The sequence below is a fragment of the Pinus tabuliformis genome, chromosome 5_2 (assembly GCF_031772625.1).
Source record: "Pinus tabuliformis cultivar Carrire ecotype Pingquan chromosome 5_2, CPIR1, whole genome shotgun sequence".
In the NCBI taxonomy this organism is placed as follows: Eukaryota; Viridiplantae; Streptophyta; class Pinopsida; order Pinales; family Pinaceae; genus Pinus; species Pinus tabuliformis.
The window spans coordinates 389155853-389176003 of record NC_142306.1 but is presented as its reverse complement, the minus strand read 5'-3'; the positions used below and the strand labels follow the sequence as shown (position 1 = coordinate 389176003).

Here is a 20151-nt window from a genome sequence, read left to right as displayed (position 1 = left end):
CATAATATTCTTATTGCTGGATTTGGCTAGGTCATTTCCTTGAGGATTGTTACTGCTCAGATTGTGCTTTCAAATGATAAAAGCTCCAAACCACACCACACAATCCAAGTGGAACCTTAGTTACTAGTAATCGCCCATTATCACCTCAACAACTAACTTTTCCACTGTTTTAGTCAGTTCTCTTTCGGCTCTGAAGGGGGCTTCCCTATTAGGATCACTAGGTCTTGGACAGAAGAGGGCAAGGTGATGTCAAAAGAAGCCCAAGTGAAACAGAGTTTGGGTTTTTTTATATAAAAAGGAGGAAAGTGATGGAGGGACCTGAAGACTAGTGCCAATATCCTTTGAGGGTGATGGAGTCAAGGTGAATCAAGTGGAGAAAATGAGATCCTCTTAAGTCGATATAACCAGCTTAATTCAAGGGAGTACGTTTGGTCTGGGACAGAAATCACCCCCACTATCGCTTAACCTTCTTGGCAACCTTCAGATCTGCTTAGGAGCGGCCTTTCTTCTGAGTGACATCTCCAACCTTCAGTTACTGTGTTCGGCGAAAAACAAAATCCTGAAGCAACAAAGCTTCCTCCTGGGATGGTTTGAGACCTTGGATCAACCCACCTACAAGGAAAGAAAATCAAGCAGGGTACTCCCCTAGTTGGCTCCTTCCATGTAGCATTTTAGCTCTTCGATGACAGAAACTGTTAGCCTTAGCATAATATTATTGATTACCAGGAACAATTAGAAAAGTATGCATCGAGACATATATAAAAAAAAAGAAGAAAACATTAAAACCACACCAGGAAAATCCCTTAACAAAATATACTCAAAAATGTTTTTATTAATCTTCAAATAGAGCAATGCTCTCACAATCCGAACCATGATTCAAAATGAGGAAATCCTCCTTTTATATCAAATAGGAAAGGATTTTCCTTTACAATAAAATAATATTATTTTGGGGATTTCATTAGATCTAGCATAAAGGAATCTAGTCTAACTTTCTAGAGACAAAAAAAAATAATAGAATAAGTGGTCAAGCGACATGTACATTTGGTCACTTCATATATTTGAAGAAAATATTTGATCCCTTCAACGGTCATCTTAGATTTGGTGCAGGTCATCTTAGATTTGGTGCAACTAAACGGTTGGAGGAAATGGGTTGAAATAACTTTCAACAGTCCTTTTGGAAAGATCCGAGAGCCATAACATATATATATATATATATATATATATATATATATATATATATATTCACTGAATAGGTTACTTTCTTGTTATTCATATGAATAAAAAAAGTACATTTTTCAACTGATAACTGGTATTTGATCTCTGTGCTGAGAGCAGCTTAATGATCTGTGTATCTCTATGCAAGATCAGATCTGTCAGAGAGTGTCAATAGAAGAAAAATCCTACAGCTAATCTGATCTTGTCATAAAATTATCACTGTATTGCAGTAATTACAAAAGCTCTCCGACTTCAGAAAGGATGTTACATCAATTTTTCAAAAAGGGATTGAAGTATTGAATATTTGATTATACAAAGAGTTTCTAGACCTGTAACTTGCATTTCTGGGAATTCAGATTTGATATTTTAAGATCTCATTGTTCTGTAATGCTGTGAGTTGAGGCTGCCCATTTCCTGCTGAATGAAGAGTTAATTCAAATGTTCCAAGTGCATTGAACAGGCGTTTTGGACTTGGAAGCCCTGAAGTTCCTCTAATAAAATGTACCCACAATCCAGCGATAAGGCACTTTTGGATAACCTGTCAGCAGATGTATTAAATTTTCTTTTTCTACACGAGCATATCCAGGACACTGATGGCTGCCTTCTTCACCAGGTTCTGATATCTATTCTACTCTTTGTTGACGATGTGGTCCTCCTCTCCTTGTCTCTAGAAGGAGTACAGAGGCAGTTGGATGCCTTAGCTTTGTTTTGCAATCTTCGACAGTTGACGGTCAAACTGGGTAAAACCAAGCTTATGATCTTCGATGGGGTGAAGAAAACTTCGGACCTTCACTTCCTATTCAGAGGGGAGGAGGTTGAGATCACCAGCACGTATATGTACTTGGGGGTGTATTCTCAGGTCCCCGCTTCAATTTGCAACCAGCGCTTCAACCTTGAACCAACAAAAGATATTGATCCTTAGCCCTTCTCGAGAGGCAATGCTTTTGACATCACTTCCAGGACATCTCGTCCAAGATGAGCCTCATGGACACCTTGATCCGTCCCACTGTTCTATATGGCTTAGAGATTTGGGGACAATCTTTACTTGAGTCAGATTGGGCTTCAGTTGAGAGAGTTCAGATTCTTCTTCTCCACCGCATCATTAGATGCAAACAGACAGTGCCTCAGCACATCATCCTTGCAGAGTTTGGAGCTCAGCCCTTTCAGCTTGAGACAGTCTTCAGTTTGGTCTCATTCTTGCATCGTGTCTGGGGCTTTGCAGACTCGATAAAGAGTAGGGACCGATATCCTTACTTGGCATATTTCTCTTCTGAGACTATTGCCTGTTCTACTCCCTCGAGCCATGCTAGATGTTGGTTTACAGGAGTTTCAGATCTCTTAGAGTCAATGGGCATTCAGTTGGATTGTCTCCCTCCTTTCCGATATTCCTTGGATGCTCTTGGTCACCTTCTACCTACTAGACAGAGTTGAAGAAGATCATCAGGGAGGACATCTACAGGTAGTTCGTCCAAGTCAATGCCACATGGTTCGGGTTCAAGTTCGGGTTTGACAATGATTAGGTTCGGTTTGAGTTCGAATTTTTTGATGAGGTTCACCATTAGGTTCGTCTATATATATACACATATTAATTTAAAATGAATAATAGGATAAAATAGTAAGAAATGAACATCAATAAACATAAAAAATGCTATCACAAGCTTGGAAACTACAAGGATAAATTACAAGCTTGAGTTGTGACATGAAGCTATGAGTTTTGATCTATGGACTTGGTCAATGGCTATGGCTATGAGGTTTGATGAGGTTCGCTGAACCTCAAAATTTTTCAAGGTTCGCTAAAATTCAAACCTCAAAGTTAAAGTTCGACGAACCTTGTGACATAGCCTGCAAGTATTCAGTGCCGTTAAAGATTTATAAGTTTTTCTGCAGCTTTAAGAACAGATGATTTAGCACCCTCCTGTAGAGTTTTTTTTTTCTCTCTTCTGACAGATGATGGTATTCTGTTTTCAATTACATTCTGTTTCCTCTCAACTCTTCTGACAGAGGAGTATGGTCTGTTTCCATCTTCATTTTTCATTCCAGAGCACGCCCTCTGCTGGTAACCCTGGAAGTACATAAAGAAATATTAGAATTCACTGAAATCATTCAAGAATTTTGGGAATTGTTGCTGTAGCATACACAATGGAGGAACCCTTTCATCAAACGGAGATGTGAACATTCCTTTGAAGAATTCAATAATGCCCTTACAGGATCTTCCCATTTGGTTCTGATTGCCTCTAATATCTTCTTCTTCTGCTCAACTGATTTAGGGACCCTCTTGTCCTTTCGTTTTCCCATTGCCTTCTCCATTTGGAGAGCTTGCAATAGATTTGCAAGAAATTTCAACATGCGTGTCACATCTGTTGGCATTTGTGGACCTGTATCCATCAGCTCACAGACCATTGAGCCAATACTTTGTTTATCCACACCCCTGCCATTTAGTAGGAAATCGACTTGAGTTGGAGTTACAAGACAAGTAGATATCTCCATATTATCTGTACGTCCAATAAACAGATGTATTTTTCATGAGAAGCAGGATTTTTATCAATATGAAAGTCCACCATGATAGCTCCTTTGACATAGGTAGCAGTTCATCTGTGTCCAATAAACAGATGTATTTTTCATGAGAAGCAGGATTTTTATCAATATGAAAGTCCACCATGATAGCTCCTTTGACATAGGTAGCAGTTCATCTGTGTCTGTGATACGAAACCAATCACTTCAACAAGCATTATTCACAGAATCACAGATAGCATAAGAACCATGATTGCTGGTCGAAGTCGAATATCATCTTTGCGTTTAAAAACAGATTTGCCAGCGAAATCAGCGTAGTTCTGTCTTCATCGCTTGAAAACAATAAAAAATGCTTTTCTGCACAAAACAAATTCCATACAAATGCTCCAAATTCTGTGGCTCTTGTAAACATATTGTACCAATATCAGAACCTGCTTCCTAAAGGAACCCCACATGCACAGCTTTCACATCCTTGGTAACTTGAGTCTTAAAAAGGAATCATAGACATCCTGGCCTACACGGAACCTCTCAGCCTCACCACACTTCTGTTGATTTTTCGAGTGCAAAATATACAAGCACTTATTTCTGAAAGACTGAAACTTGATAATTACTTCCAATGATGTAGATGATTATTTAGCACTTCAATGTATCATTAAGTAATTATTCAGAAATTCAACCATAAAAACAATGAAGCAGTAGAGATCACAATGCACAAGAGAGATACAAGATTTTTACCCTGGGAAAACCCACTTGGGGAAAACCCAGCAACCTTCTTCTTAGAGAAATATTCAGTTCAACAAGAGATACATCAATGTCATAAACAAACTGACCAGCATAGTAGCAAGATGACCATTCACCAAGTGCCAAGCCAACCCGATTCAAGACAAAATACCCTTCAATTCTGTCCATAAAAAGGTCTGCAATAAGATCTGTCACAGGTCTTCAAGAGAGCCGAAATTCATCCTCTATCTCAACCTTAGAATTCGGATGATCCACAGAATAGTACCTCAGAACATCATATCAACCACAGAAACTTGTGCCACAGACAGTTTGTATTAGCCAAAGAAAAATATGCCTCAGACTTTGAACAGAACTTGGCTTCGTTAGTCCACAAGAACAAGGCATAGAAGATGAGATATATGCTTCTCTTTTCAGCCTCCAAGTGTACTTGACTTCTTTGCATAGAGCAGAGATGATAAGATGATTTGTTGTGTTCCTTGAAGGGATATGAATAGGCTACTTATAGCCTTCCAATCATGTGAATGGGTGTCTCTCATGGGCAGGCTGACATGTCCCTTGGAGGGCCAACTTGGTCATCTTGGGGACACAAAATTTACTTTTTAAAAATATTTTTTCTTCTTTTGCAAAGGCTGTGAAGAACATGCTTTTCGTATTTTTCTTTTGACAAAACAATAAATAAATTTTCTTTTACAACTTCTGCACTCTAAATTGTAAAACCAGTGTTTGCAACATGAAGGACATCGAGTAATGTTTTTTTACTATAGGTACCCCTGCTGGAAAAAGGGGTAACAAGCATAATAGCTAGAAGAATGGGTTAACACAATCCCATACTTGAAGCAAAATGTGGCTAGGGCATCCAAGCTAAAGGCTTTGGCATTGTCCATTGTTGAAAAGTGACAACAATGTAAAATAATTAGTTATTTGGGTAAATTTATTTTTTACCATTCAGTCAGTTGTATAAGGAGAAAAAGTTATGTAACGAAGTAGCCCATATTAATTGGGATTGCCCGAGAGGCTTGTAACCATGGAGAATCATCTTTGATCAATAAAGTTTCTAATCCCTTGCCCCATGGAGGTTTCCTTGACACACAATCAAGGTTTTACCACGTAAAATTTCTTGTGTTAATGTGTGTGATTCAATTTCTCAGTTGTACGCATTTTCTTGCTTGAGTGATTGTTTAATACCTCTAGAAGACCAACAATTGGTATCAGAGTTGTGAGAGGTTGATAAAATCTGACCAGAGCCACTGTCTGCCTGCTGCCATCGTGTAAGCCAGTCGATGAATTTGGAGTTGCCTGTACAGAGCCGCAAAGGAGTCATTTGAAGCAGCCACCGCAGAGGGAAGCCCGTGCTATTTGTTTTTTTTATTGAGTCGCCAATACAAAACTCCATTCGCCATTTGCTGCGTGAGTACGCAAGAAGACACACTGCCATCAGAGACGCTGTCATCGTAAAAAAGGAATGTTGCGTTTCTCCTGCACTGTTGGCTTGGTATGTGAAAAGGAGCGCATCCTAAGTGAAGAGCCCGCGCCCGCGTTCACCGTTTAAGTGAAGAGCCCTCGACATTACCGCCTAATAAAGCCACTCAAATAAGTGATCCGAGCCTACCGTTGACGTCACTAGAAAGAAAAGAGTAGAAGCCGCTGGTTAAAACAAAGTCTGATGCCACTGCTGGAGAGAGGGAATAGAGCACGATTTGTAGAGCTTGTCTGAGCGGTTTTTTTTTAGGCTTGACACCGAGGCTGCCATCACCGGAAGGGGCAAACTCTATCTGTTTGAAGTCTTAGCGATGAAGAAGGCCACCAAGAGGGAGAAAGCTGCAGCATAGAAGTGTTTTTTCGGTTGCAACAATTCAAATCTAGTCACAGGGTAACTTAACTTTTAATTAGCAGATTTATTTTTTTTGAAAAAAGTTGGATAGGGTTTGAAGTTGTGAGACAATTCAGGTTTTTTTTTTTTTCCCTGGGCTATAGCAATCTAAGAATTAAAAAGAAAAATTGATGAAAGAAAAATGGGGTAGAGTTTAAAGAATTGTATGGTTTGAAAAAAAATTATGGAAATTTATTATTAGAAAAGAGGGGAACAAAATCAGAATTTTTTGTAAGAATCAAGTTCAGAGAATCCCTAGTTGAAAGCAGAAGATAAATCCTAGAAGAAAATCTAGAAGCATAATTTTATTAACCCGATAGGAAGAAAATGACAAAAATGACGAATGTTAAATTTGAGGTGGAGAAGTTCACCGGCAAAAACAATTTTTCTTTATGGAAACTAAAAGTTAGGGATTTGCTGGTGCAACAAGGGTTGCATAAAGCTTTAGATGGGGTGACGAAGAAACCTATTGGCATGACAGATTTGGATTGGGAGGACTTGGATGGTTGAGCTCTCAGTACCATCAGTTTGTGCCTGACAGATGAAGTTCTCTTCAACATTGTTGAAGAAACCTCGGCATCAGGTTTATGGGGAAAACTAGAAACGTTGTATATGACCAAATCTTTATGTTGATTTGGGGTAGCAGCGGATGTGCTCTAGCCACGAAATTTGGTGGAGAGGCTAAGGCACATGAGATCTCCAATACCCAGAAAGGGTTTGGGCAGATTCTAAACAGTTTGGGAGATATTAAAATAATTAATATTTTTAATGGAGTCCTAAGTTTAACCTTAGGGAAATTAAAATATTAATGTGAATTAATATAAAACTGTGTTAGAATGGTCCAGAAGTCATGGATCAAGCCAGATCTAATCTTAGCCGTTGATTAGGGACTTAATCTCGGTCGTTGATTTGTCAACGAGAAAAGTATAAGGGGAGGCTTGAGGGTCACTTGGAGAACACACTAAGAGATCAAGATTTCAACTTTCTGGGGCTGGGTTTGCTGAGAAAATTGAGAGAGTGATCTAGAGTTGCAGCTGAGGGGCAGTGAATACAGAAGCAGAGAGGCAGAGATAGTGCCGGGAGGATCAGTGCAGCAGCCGGGAAAGCTGACACGGAGGGAGGGTAGAAGCCGGAATTGCCGGGAACAACCGGAACTGCCAGGAACGCTAACGCAGAGGGCAGAAGTTGAAACTGCCGAGAACGCTGACGCAGAGGGCAGAAGCTAGAATTGCCGGGAACAACCGGAACTGCCGGGAAAGCTGACGCAGAGGGCAAAAGCCAGGAAAGCTGATGTAGAGGGCAGAAGCTGGAATTACCGGAACTGCCGGGAAAGCTGACACAGTCCCTAGAGGCTGATGCTGGGGTTTTTCGTGGGGCAGATTGAGATGAGGAGTTGTCAGAGTGTTTATCCGAGGTTTCAGCCGGAGCATCTGTCTCCGAAGGAGAGGTACTACTGCCGAGATTTTTCTCTGTTGGGTGAGCCGGATTTGGCACCCAGATTGTATTCTGAAACTGCTTAATAAATCAAACCCTCAGATAGCTGCACCGGTTTTCCTGCATTGGGTTTTTCCAGGGACATTAGTCCAAAAATAACAGTGTCATTTGTGTGCTTGTTTCTGTTTCCTTCAATTGATGATCTGTAATGTGTTGAGCATGTACTTGTGTTTATTTTTAGTATTTACATGGTAAATAACTTGTTAATTAATCAGAACAAGTAGGAAGGAATAAATCAGAAAGTACATGGAGGGTTTCTAATTGTTAGACTTAGAAACTTCAACATGGTATCAAAGCGTGGTTGTAGATCACAGGAGAACTGAGGACATCAGCTGAGCAGAGTAGCAGCAGTAGAAAACAACTGTCCCGAGTGATAGAAGCTGTTCCTAGCAACAAAACAGCAAGGAAGGGGTGACACAATGCCTGCATCATCAAATTCGGGCCAAGAAGAGGCTGCGCAGAAGCTGAGGGAGGCAAAGACAGGCTCACACAGAGCCACGCAGAGGCCAGGAGGGTTGATGCAGTTGGCTTAGGGAGCTTGTTTTCTGGTGCTGGGATTGCGCAGAGCCTAGGAGCTCTCACCTTCAGGTTGCTAGGGTTTAGGAGGCTGTGGATAAGTTGCAGAGTGGAGCTGGTGGGGTACTGTTGTCAAAACAGTACCTAACAGGGCAAGGCCAAGGAGGAGGGAGTTGCTACTGAGGGTTTCTAGCCGAGAAATCCGGATCAGTGATGCGGTTGAACAGAGGATCAGAGTAGGGGGCATCTCGACATTTGCAAAGGGATTTCTAGTAGGGAAATTGAGGCTCAGAGGGAGTCACATCGAGAACTTCTAGGAGGGAAGTAGAAGAGCAACGGAATGGCACTACACAGAGTAAGAGACCAGGACAGACTGGACAGAGCCTCAAACTTCGTAGTCTAGAAGGCCAGAATCTTATCTGTACTTGACAGAAATCGTGTCAAGCACTTCACCTTGAAGACGATAATGGTCCCAGTTGACCCAGCTGATAATGACAGGTATGAGGAAGCAAGGGCAAGGGCCAAGAGTATCATTCTTGACGGGGTCAAGGATCATATAGTACCACATATTGCCGAGAAGAATACGACACAAGAGATGTGGGAGGCCCTAACCGAGTTGTATCAACATACTTCCGTGCAGAGGAAAGATGCTCCTAGAAAATCAGCTGCGATCATACCAGATGCAGAAGGGAGAACAGATCGACACCTTTCTTGGTCGATTGAAGGAGATCCGATATTAGCTGACTTCCATAGGGGCCACACCAGATCCAAAGTTGATAGTGAGAACAACCTTGAATGCAGTGTTAGAAGACTGGGAGGTGTTTGTCCAGAGCATACTGGGCAGGGCGACCTTTCCAGATTAGGAGGAAATGTGGGCGGCTCTTCGCCAAGAAGAGATTAGGAGGGTGACCAAGATGGGAAGCAGCAGCAAGGGGATTAGAATCAAGAAGGAGGAGGAGGTGGATGCTGCCCTAGAATTTTAGAGTAAGCAAGAAAAGTGAAAGAAGAAGGACCTCTCCAAGGTCAAATGCTTCCACTGTGGGGAGCTGGGTCATTATGCGACCCAGTGTCCGAGGAAGAAGAGCAAGGGACAGGCCTCGGAGACCAAGGCAGCCCCAACAAGGGCAAAGAAGGAAGTGGAGACAGATGATGACTGTGCCATGAGTGCACACACACCACTTGAGCGAAAGTGGGGAGACATCGAGCTGTAGTCAAGAGGACTACAGAAGATGAGGGGCATGATCCTCGAGGTACCCAACCTCTTGGATTATACCTGGCTACGGGAGCCTCGAAGAGGAGTAGCAAGACTGGCAGATGTCGGTAGAGACAGATGAGGATGGAGCGGCAGAGAGAGCTACAGTGCAGGATTCCTAGGACAGCGCGAGGCTAGCAGGCTGCAACAGTGTGAGAGGCACAAGAGTGTTGCGCCAGTGCAGGATGGTACAGAGAGGTGTGCAACGGTGATAGATGCAGGGAGTTGTTGCAGCAACGCAGAAGTCAGAGAGGGAGCACTTGTCAACGATAGAGGGAGCTTCAGCATCGGGAGTGTCTCTAGCCTAACAGAGATGTTAGAGTTGGGAGATCAGTTACTTACTTCTCAGTAACTGAGTTGTAGTGCAACAGTTAGCAGTGGCGGTGCTATGGGCAACACGATGCAACATGATGAGAGGGGATGCAGTGCAGACGTAGCAGTGGTAGTGGCAGGGCCATGGGCAGCAACACGGATGCAGAGGGAGCTGTCGTTTAGATGCAAGAGTGGCAGTGGCAGAGCCATGGGTGGTAGTACGAGATGCAACAGTATAGATGATGGGCAACAGGCCTAGTATCAGGGACCGATGCCGAATGATTAGAGGAATACTTAGTAAGGAGTATTGCTAGAGCACAATCCTCGCTAAGAGGGAGTGTTGATTTGGGGTAGCATCAGATGTGCTCTAACCACGAAATTTGGTGGAGAGGCTAAGGCACATGAGATCTCCAATACCCAGAAAGGGTCTGGGCAGATTCTAAACAGTTTGGGAGATATTAAAATAATTAATATTTTTAATGGAGTCCCTAAGTCTAAACTTAGGAAAATTAAAATATTAATGTGAATTAATATAAAACTGTGTTAGAATGGTCCAAAAGTCATGGATCAAGCAAGATCTAATCTTAGCTATTGATTAAGTACTTAATCTCGGCCGTGATTTGTCAACGAGAAAAGTACAAGAGGAGGCTTGAGGGTCACTTGGAGAATACACCAAGAGATCAAGATTTTGACTTTCTGGGGCTAGGTTTGCTAAGAAAGTTGAGAGAGTGATCTGGAGTTGTAGCTGAGGGGCAGTGAATATAGAAGCAGAGAGGTAGAGATAGTGTCTGGAGGATTAACGCAACAGCCGGGAAATCTGATGCAGAGGGAAGAAGCCGGAACTGCCAGGAACAACCAGAACTGCTAGAAAAGCTGACGTAGAGGGCAGAAGTCGGAACTGTCGAAACTGCCAGGAAAGCTGACGCAGAGGGTAGAAGCCGGGACTGCCAGGAATAGCCAGAACTGCTGGAACTGTCGGTAAAGTTGACGCAGAGGGAAGAAGACTGACGCAATCCCTAGAGGTTGACACATGGGTTTTTCGTGGGGCAGATTGGAGCTGAGGAGTTGCCGGAGTGTTTATCCGGGGTTTCAGTTGGAGCATTTGTTTTCGAAGGATAGGTACTACTGCCGAGATTTTTCTCTGTTGGGTGAGCTGGATTTGGCACCCAGATTGTATTCTAAAACTGCTTAATAAATCAAACCCTTAGATTTTTGCGCCGGTTTTCTCGTATTGGGTTTTTCTGGGGACATTAGTCCAAAAATAACAATGTCATTTGTGTGCTTGTTTCTGTTTCCTTCAGTTGATGATCTATAATGTGTTGAGCATGTACTTGTGTTTATTTTCAGTGTTTACATGGTAAATAACTTGTTAATTAATTAGAAAAAGTAGGAAGGAATAAATCAGAAAGTACATGGAGGGTTTCTAACTGTTAGACTTAGAAACTTCAACACTTTAACCAATAGAATTTATCTAAAAAGATAATTGTACAATCTTCAGATGAATGAGGGTACAAAAATTGCAGAACATTTAAATGTTTTTAGTACACTTATTTGCCAATTGTTAGATATGGAAGTTAAATTTCAGGAAGAAGATAAAGATATTACCCCATTGTGTTCTCTCCCCAAGTCATGGGACCACTTTGTAACTTCTATCAGTTTGAGCACAACTGAATCCTTGGAATTTGATACAGCTGTGGGAGCTTTGTTATCTGAAGAAGTACGGAGGAAGTCCAACATTCCTGAAGAATTTTGGTCGGGTCAGTTTTGTGATTATTCGCATTTAGGGATTTTTGGTTGTGATGCCTATGCTCTTATTCCAAAGAATCAATGTTCAAAGTTAAACCCAAAAGCAAAATTTTATGTCTTTGTTGGGTATGACTATGCAGTGAAAGGATACGGGTTGTGGGATCCTTCTTCGCGGAAGATAATCATTAGTAGAGATGTAACATTTGATGAATCTTCTCTTTTAAAATCAGATGTTGAAAAAGTTGAACAGGAACAGGTATTGCCAAATCAACAAATTCTATTAGAGGCTAAACCTTTTTTAGAAATTCGAAAGGAAGGACAAACTTCTGAAGGAAAAGGTGAAGAAGATGCAAAGGAAATTGTTGAAGTTCCAGAAGCAGTTCAACAACCAGTCACTCTAAGAAGGTCTACAAGGGAAAGAAAAACACCTAAAAGGGATGAATACTTTACTTCATCTATTGCATTGATTCCTGAATACGGGGAACCTTCTTGTTATTAGTAAGCAGTGGATGATGCAGATAGCGAAAAATGGAAAAGGGCTATGGATGAGGAACTGGATTCCTTAGCCAAGAACAAAACCTGGGATCTTGTAGAACTTCCTGAAGGGAGAAGTGTTGTCGGATGCAAAATGGTTCTTTAAATTGAAGAGAAATGTTGATGGCAGTATCGAGAGGTATAAGGCGAGGCTGGTAGCAAAAAGGTATTCTTAGGTTGACTTTCATGAGATTTTTTCACCAGTCGTAAAACTTGTTTCTATTCGTACTGTGTTGGCACTAACTACATTAGTTGACATTGAGTTAGAACAATTAGATGTTAAAGCAACTTTTCTACATGGTGATTTGGATGAAGATATTTATATGGAACAACCAGAAGGTTTTGACATTTGTACAAGGTCGCAACAAAAGATTAGTTTGCAAGCTCAAGAAATCATTGTATGGCCCGAGGCAGTCTCCCAGGCAGTGGTACAAGAAGTTTGTCTCCTTCATGGTGAGCCAAAACTTTACTAGAAGTGAGTATGATCATTCTATGTACTTTAAGAGTTTCAATGGGATATTTGTTATCTTGATCTTGTATATTGACGATATGCTTATTGCGAGCAAAAGTATGGAAGAGATCAACAGGTTAAAGGCTTTGCTCTCTAGGACGTTTGATATGAAGGATCTTGGAGTGGCAAAACATATCTTGGGCATGGAGATACACAGAGATAGGAAAAATGGAAAGCTTTGGTTATCACAACAGAAGTATGTGGAAAGAGTACTTGAAAAGTTCGATATGAACAATGTGAAACCTGTTAATGTTCCATTAGCTTCCCATTTTAAGCTTTCTTCGGTTTTGAGTCCTAGAACTGATGAAGAAAAGAAGTATATGTCTCGTGTACCATATGCAAATGCGGTAGGCAACTTAATGTATGCGATGGTATCTACAAGGCTTGACATTTCACATGTAGTTGGAGTTGTCAGTAGGTTCATGGCAAATCCAGGAGAACACTGGCGAGTAGTGAAATGGGTGTTTTGGTATTTGAGAGGCACAAGTGACCATTGCATCATCTTTAATGGTAGTGAAGGATCAGTTTGCGGATATGTGGATGCTGATTATGCAGGTGATTTGGACAAAAGGAGATCTACTACAGGTTATGTCTTTACTCTTGCAGGTGGAGCAATTAGTTGGATGTCAAAGCTTCAAGAAACAGTTGCTTTGTCCACTACTGAAGCAGAGTATATAGCTGCTTCAGATGCCAGTAAAGAAGCAATATGGTTAAAAGGTCTACTTGATGAGATTGGAAGGATGCAGGAGAAAGTGAATGTGTTATGTGACAGTCAAAGTGCTATTCATTTGGCTACAAATCCAACTTATCACAGCAAGACCAAGCACATTGATGTAAGGTATCATTTTGTGAGACATGTGATCGATGGTGGAAAAGTAGCTCACAAGAAGCTCCATACAAGGGAGAATCGTGCATACATATTCACAAAGCCAGTTACAGTAGAGAAGTTGCGATAGTGTTTGGCTTCTCTTGGCTTGCAGGAGAGATGATGAATGGGCATGGGCAAGGGATTAGGAAAATTGTTGTCAAGGTGGAGATTGTTGAAAAGTGACAACAATGTAAAATAATTAGTTATGTGGGTAAATCTATTTTTTGCCATTCAGTCAGTTGTATAACGAGATGAAGTTATGTAACGAAGTAGCCCATATTAATTGGGATTTCCGAGAGGTTTGTAACCATGGAGAATCATCTTTGATCAATAAAGTTTCCAATCCCTTGCCTCGTGGAGGTTTCCTTGACACACTGTCAAGGTTTTACCATGTTAAATTTCTTGTGTTAATGTGTGTGATTCAGTTTCTTAGTTTTATGCATTTTCTTGCTTGAGTGATTGTTTAATAACTCTGGAAGACCAACATGCATTATAGTTTTGGCTAATGTTCCAAATCTAATGATAATCCTATCTTCTAGGAAATTCAGTATAACCTCCTCATTTTCCTTCTTATTTGGCACAACTTCCACCTATTTTGTGAAATAACCAGTGGTGGTTAGCATCCATTGATGTCCATTGCTGGAGTTATCTTTGAATTCCCCAATAAAACCCAAATGCCATTGTTGGAATGGTGTCTTGAATCTCAACTATGATTGACTTCAAAGGAGATGAGGGAGTTGTTTCTTTTTTGCAAAGAATTGGCCAAGCCGACATGACCTAACATGTTTATGAGTATCAGCGAAAATTGTAGGCCAATAATATCCTTCTCGTAGAATTTTATGGGCAGTGGTTCTTAACACAAAATCATGAGTGAATTTCTAAGATCAATTTCTCAACTTCTTGCTTATTACACATCTAAGAATTATCCCATCTAGATTCTTCCAACCAAGCTCATCTCAAATCAGACAAATTTCATGGCTTTCAACCTTAATCCTCTTCTTTTGTGATCCACTAAGTGGGGTGGGGTAGCCAGATTTTTCAAGTAGTAAATGATGTCAACATACCAATCATTAGTTTCTATATCATTTAGGATAGCCTAGACTTGATTTCTTTCTCCTAATTCAAAAGCTCTCTCATTGCTCTCACTTAACATCTCTACTAATTCTTGCCCCCTGACCATTTTCTTTGGTTTATTATCCAAATCATACTCTTGAATTTTAGATACCTACTTCCCTCTCGATCCTAAAATCCTGATAGGTTAGAACATCCTTGATTGTGGGATAAGGAACATAAGCAATGATTTATTATAGGATTTGGCAAGAGCATTGGCTTGCTTTTCAGTGATTGTATATATCAATTCAGAATCTCGATGGGCTTTCAACCTTAATCCTCTTCTTTTGTGATCCACTAAGTGGGGTGGGGTAGCCAGATTTTTCAAGTAGTAAATGATGTCAACATACCAATCATTAGTTTCTATATCATTTAGGATAGCCTAGACTTGATTTCTTTCTCCTAATTCAAATGCTCTCTCATTGCTCTCACTTAACATCTCTACTAATTCTTGCCCCCTGACCATTTTCTTTGGTTTATTATCCAAATCATACTCTTGAATTTTAGATACCTACTTCCCTCTCGATCCTAAAATCCTGATAGGTTAGAACATCCTTGATTGTGGGATAAGGAACATAAGCAATGATTTATTATAGGATTTGGCAAGGGCATTGGCTTGCTTTTCAGTGATTGTATATATCAATTCAGAATCTCGATGGACCTTGCTCATGAATGCAATGGGTTTCCATTTCCATCGTCATCTTTTTATACTAAGATTCCAGCGATTGTATCTTCAGAAGAAAAGGAGTTAATAATGAAATCTTTGGAATAATCTAGGCCAACCAAGACTGGAGTAGTCGTGGTTGTCCTTGATTTCTTCAAAATTTTCTTACTTCTTTTGTCCCATACAAAAGCAGCATCCTTCTTCAGTAATGCATTCATGTGTTTAACATTTTCAACAAAATTTGGGACAAACCCTCTTATGAATTTGATCCTGCAAAAAGAAGGATCTCAAAGCCTTCTTATCTTTTGAAGGTTAATAGCTTTGATAGATTGAATTCTTTCAAGATCTATACAGATACCATCTTTGGATATAGTCTGTCCTAAAAGTGTTCCTTGGTCAACCCCAAAAATAGATTTCTTAGGGTTCAATGAGATTCCATATTTCCTACATTATTCAAAACCTATAGAATCAAATATTTCTAATGGGAAAACTATAGCCTGTTATGTGGTGTATGCTTCGATATTCTGAATCTAAATATTCAACCTCCGTTCTTCATGTTTTGTAACTCCACAACTCTGGAACCTTTTGTCATGGATCTGGACAATTGTTTATATTATATGAAAAAGGTATGCATTGAAGTAAAATGAATAAAGTGGATGTTTCAGGCCAACACTATAGAAGCCTTTTATTTTTTCTTTTGATTTTTCTTCCGATGTGTACAAAATTTCAGCTAGAACAGGTTAGTTTATTGCAATGATCCACCAAATTTCTGGGATGGGAGAAGGGTGTGAGAATGGGGAAACTACTCTGGAAGACATGTGGAGACACCTCCCAAATTTTAGGAAATATCATGGAAAACATTGAGGTCCCAAACATAGTGGACCTTGTTTGACATCCTAAAATATATAAAAGCAAAGATATGAAAAATGACAAGTCATAAACATGAACAATGAAAGGCATGAAATAAATATTTCATATTAGCTGTAGGGATATATATGTGTGTGTAGTCTTTTTTCCAAGGCCATTGGGAAAAGTCACGAGGGGATGCCCAGGAGTCCCTCTTTTTGAAGGGCGGACATCCAGGAGCCCCCCAGGAGCCCCCCACAAAAGGAAACACTCTCATTTCTTGGGAAGCATACTTCCCTGTGCCTTTATGAGTTTCCCCAAAAGGGGGATGTAGGGAAAACTTCCCCACTGAGTTTCCCCATCCCCAAAATGTGGGAAGTGTGGGAGTTATCACCCTCCACTTAAGAGGGCATGTCCTGTGTAACACTGGTTTATAGCAATGCAAGATATAATGGAAATCATACATATCATGATCAGTGCCCAAGGAATACAAAGAAAAAGAAATGTCATCCCTTAAATTAAGTTTGTAGGCCTTTGCTATTTGTTATTTTGAATGATAAAACTCCTGCTTTGTGCCTGAAGCATGCGTACTTCCCCCGCTGAGAATAATTTCAACTTTCAGGACTTCTCGAATTGGTTAGTGCTAACCCCAAGTTACAGCTTTACATAGCATCCAAGATAGACAGAATTTCAGCTGGAAGTATGTCTCTCAAATTAACATTATGATAATAGTCAGTTAGGAAGCAAACCGAGATAAAATCTTGTTTTCTTTTCTTGTGACGTTAAAAATAAATGTTTGGTCTTCCTGCAGGGCTTAGTTGCATTTTCCCATCATGGATTAATGATCAGGTGGTGGTCTCTAGAAGCAGCATGGTGGGAGAAACTTAGTAGGAACACTGTTCCAGTACAATGTACAAAGCTTATTCTCGTTCCACCATCAGAGGACATTTCTCCTAAATCTTCAAGAGCAAATACCACGGCAAACAATAAGGGCTGCACTACAGACGAGACAAACGTATGCTATTCTTTCTTTCAACATATGAAATGCATTTTCTTCATATTCCTTGATGAGAAGTATATTATTTTTTTGAAGAATCGCGTGAGAAATTTTAAATGAATTGCAAGTTCATATTAATGCGCCACAACTCAGATCAATTACTTCCAAGTAGATATATTCAATAGTAGTCCCTCCTTCACAGTTCTGCTTTTATGTCTTCATAGCATTCATAGATGTTCATGTCACTTTTAGCAACTTATTTTTAATCTCCAAGAATCTTGTGGTAAGATGGTCAGCTAGGTGCAAACAAAGATATACTATTTTATCTATATTTGGTTGATTCTCAAATCATCTAGAGTGAAATTGATGAAAACTAAATCTGATTTGGGCCATCGAACATCCTTAATCTACAGATTCATAAGTATAACAATAGTTCTGCTGGCTGATCAACTTGTGGTTCTAATTCTAATGCTTATTCAATTTTATAATAGAAATAAACTGCTCTATACATATAAAATATCAACATTTCTAATATGGACTTATGGAAGTACAATTCTTTCATCTTCAACTAAGATACTGTGGAACAGTTATGACTTGTTTGTATCCATTCTTTTGCAGAACCATGAAAGGGGAATGCCTGATGGACATACGAAAAACACCACTCAAAAAATTGAACTCTCATATCGATTGGAATGGAAACCTGGAAAGAAGGTTGTACTTTTGCAACATGGGAAAGAGTTTGGAACATTTCAACTCTAAGAAGATATATTTGAAGTTATTGCAACGGGAGGGGCTTGTTGAGTGGGATTTCGTAATCTATGCGAAAGGAAATAAGAGTCTTATGGATCATTTTTGAGGGTCAGGGACGTTCAAAATTTAAGAAGAAAGCAGCAAATAACTTGAGAGTAATGTTCAAAATAAAGCCCATCGGCCCCGTGGAAAGGTAGAGTTATCCCTCTCTTATATTATAGTGATATTTGGGGTGCATGTCGATATACGACATCTTCATAAATGTGTTTATGCCTTGAATCGTATTGGTTCTTTTAGCTGTATAAATAGGTTTTTCTTATAGAATTTTTCATTCTCTGGTCAGATGGAATACAGCTCAAGGCATTTCTAGGGGCACGGCACTGAAGTATATTTTGCAATGATTCACTACAGCACAAGCTAATTCAGTCTCAGAGATTCGTTTTATTCTAATCTATCTGCTACTCATATGCATTTATTTACTTGTTAAGGTTGGAATTCAATGTCAGCAGAATGTAATATTTGCAAATCAGCTTGCCTTTGAAGAAGTTTGGTTATAGTTGTATGGTTGGTGCCAGTTATATATGATGGAAGGCTACAATCCTTTTTATAAAATTATGCATATGTATTACATGCAAATAGAAGCATCCATTAACCTAACTGAATTGGGGAATTATTGTTACATAATTAATGCATTCTTTTCAAGACGTCTTTCTAAACACTTAGCGTGGTTTTCAAATACGTGAGATCTTTTTCTGTATAACATAATACATAGTGACAGAAACAATTCTGAAGACTGCACCGATATGAAGCAGTGGCCTGCAGACATAAATCTAATTTGTTGTCCATAAGATATACAGAGGCAGTATTTAAAATTTATTTCGAAGAACAAGAAAATTATATTAATTCGACGACTAATATGTACTTGAAGATCAAGGTCAGCTGCACAAATTTTAAGTTGCGTATTGATAAAATTGGATTTTTTTTATAGTTATCTGATTATATATAACCAGTTTGACTTCTATATCATCATATAGAAATAAACATGAACAATTACAGATACAAATTCACCCAAATCCATGTAGGATCTACCATGTAAATGGATCCTTCAAACCTAGAAATGGATCATGCTAGTGAAACAGATCCTATGCCAGCTAGCTCTCACAGCCAGATCCCAGGCAAATAACATTAAATTTTTTGGTTTGTTTTTCTTCTTTCAAGGATATTTGCCAACTGTTTGAAACCCTAAAAAGCAAATATTCTATTTAGATTTTTAGTTAGATTACTTATTTGTAATCTGTAGGCTGTATAGTAACTTTAGTTGTATAGGTAATTTATTAATTACCTAGAGGCTGTATGGCACATGATAATGCTAGCAGGGAAGGTCACACACATCAAAATTTCAGTTTTCAATTTTTGATAATGTTAACCGGAAAGATTTGGTTCAATACATAGATAATAATAATATACGATGAATGGCTGTGTTAATGATTTAATTAGATCAATTCCATCCAACTCTAGTTGAAGAGTCCTCTTAAACCACCATGATTCATAGAGTATAACATTTTCTCAAATAGTATACAATATTCATTTACCATTGTAACTAGATGGAAATATTATATTTTAAAGCAAATTTCAAGGAAGATGATAGGTTGATCACGAAGTCACATGACACGAGACACAGTGGACACGTAAATACAAGTATTTGAGACGAGACATAGCGACCCCGGAAACATGACATGAGAGACATATAATACTGATATATAATTCCCGATCCATATTTTTTAGAAATTAGAACATCTACAGATATGAATCATGATGATATTAATTTAGTATTTAGTATTTAGTGTTTATTATTTAGTATTTACTATAGTAATTTTACTAATTTACGACTACTAGTTAGTTTATTAATTTACTACATCAATGCTGTTCACAGTTCAATATTCACTGTTCATGTTATTAACAATTGTACAAGCACATAAGAAACTACAAACTAGAAATTTAGAAGAATTTAGGTTTTAAAATTATAAAATGCAAATTTTCCATTAAGTCATCAAATTCAAAATGTATTACATAGATACTGAGGGAATGCCACTGTAAAATACAAAAGAGTAGATACAAAATAAGTAGGAATATCATAGCTCGTCACTGTTGTCAGTGGCACTTGTCATGACTCATCACTCTATTAATAGTCTAGGTCCTACTCCATTGCACAAT

At 39.3% G+C, this 20151-nt stretch overlaps 1 protein-coding gene across 3 annotated transcripts in view; it reads left to right on the top strand.

Moving 5' to 3' along the window:
• The window catches only part of LOC149159150 (Transducin/WD40 repeat-like superfamily protein), a 146856-nt gene extending 128215 nt beyond the window's left edge, over positions 1-18641 (top strand). Inside the window, exons 8-10 of one of the 3 annotated variants that reach the window (XR_016261743.1) lie at positions 17002-17205; positions 17806-18130; positions 18281-18641. Coding sequence is in view for 2 of the 3 variants with exons in the window: in XM_089436411.1 (XP_089292537.1) it covers positions 17002-17205; positions 17806-17946 (345 nt within the window). In the remaining variant the exon portion in view is untranslated. Of the gene's footprint in view, positions 1-17001; positions 17206-17805; positions 18136-18280 lie in introns of those variants that run through there. The other 2 variants (XM_089436411.1, XM_089436412.1) reach the window with 2 other exon arrangements.
• The last annotated feature ends 1510 nt before the right edge of the window (positions 18642-20151 follow it).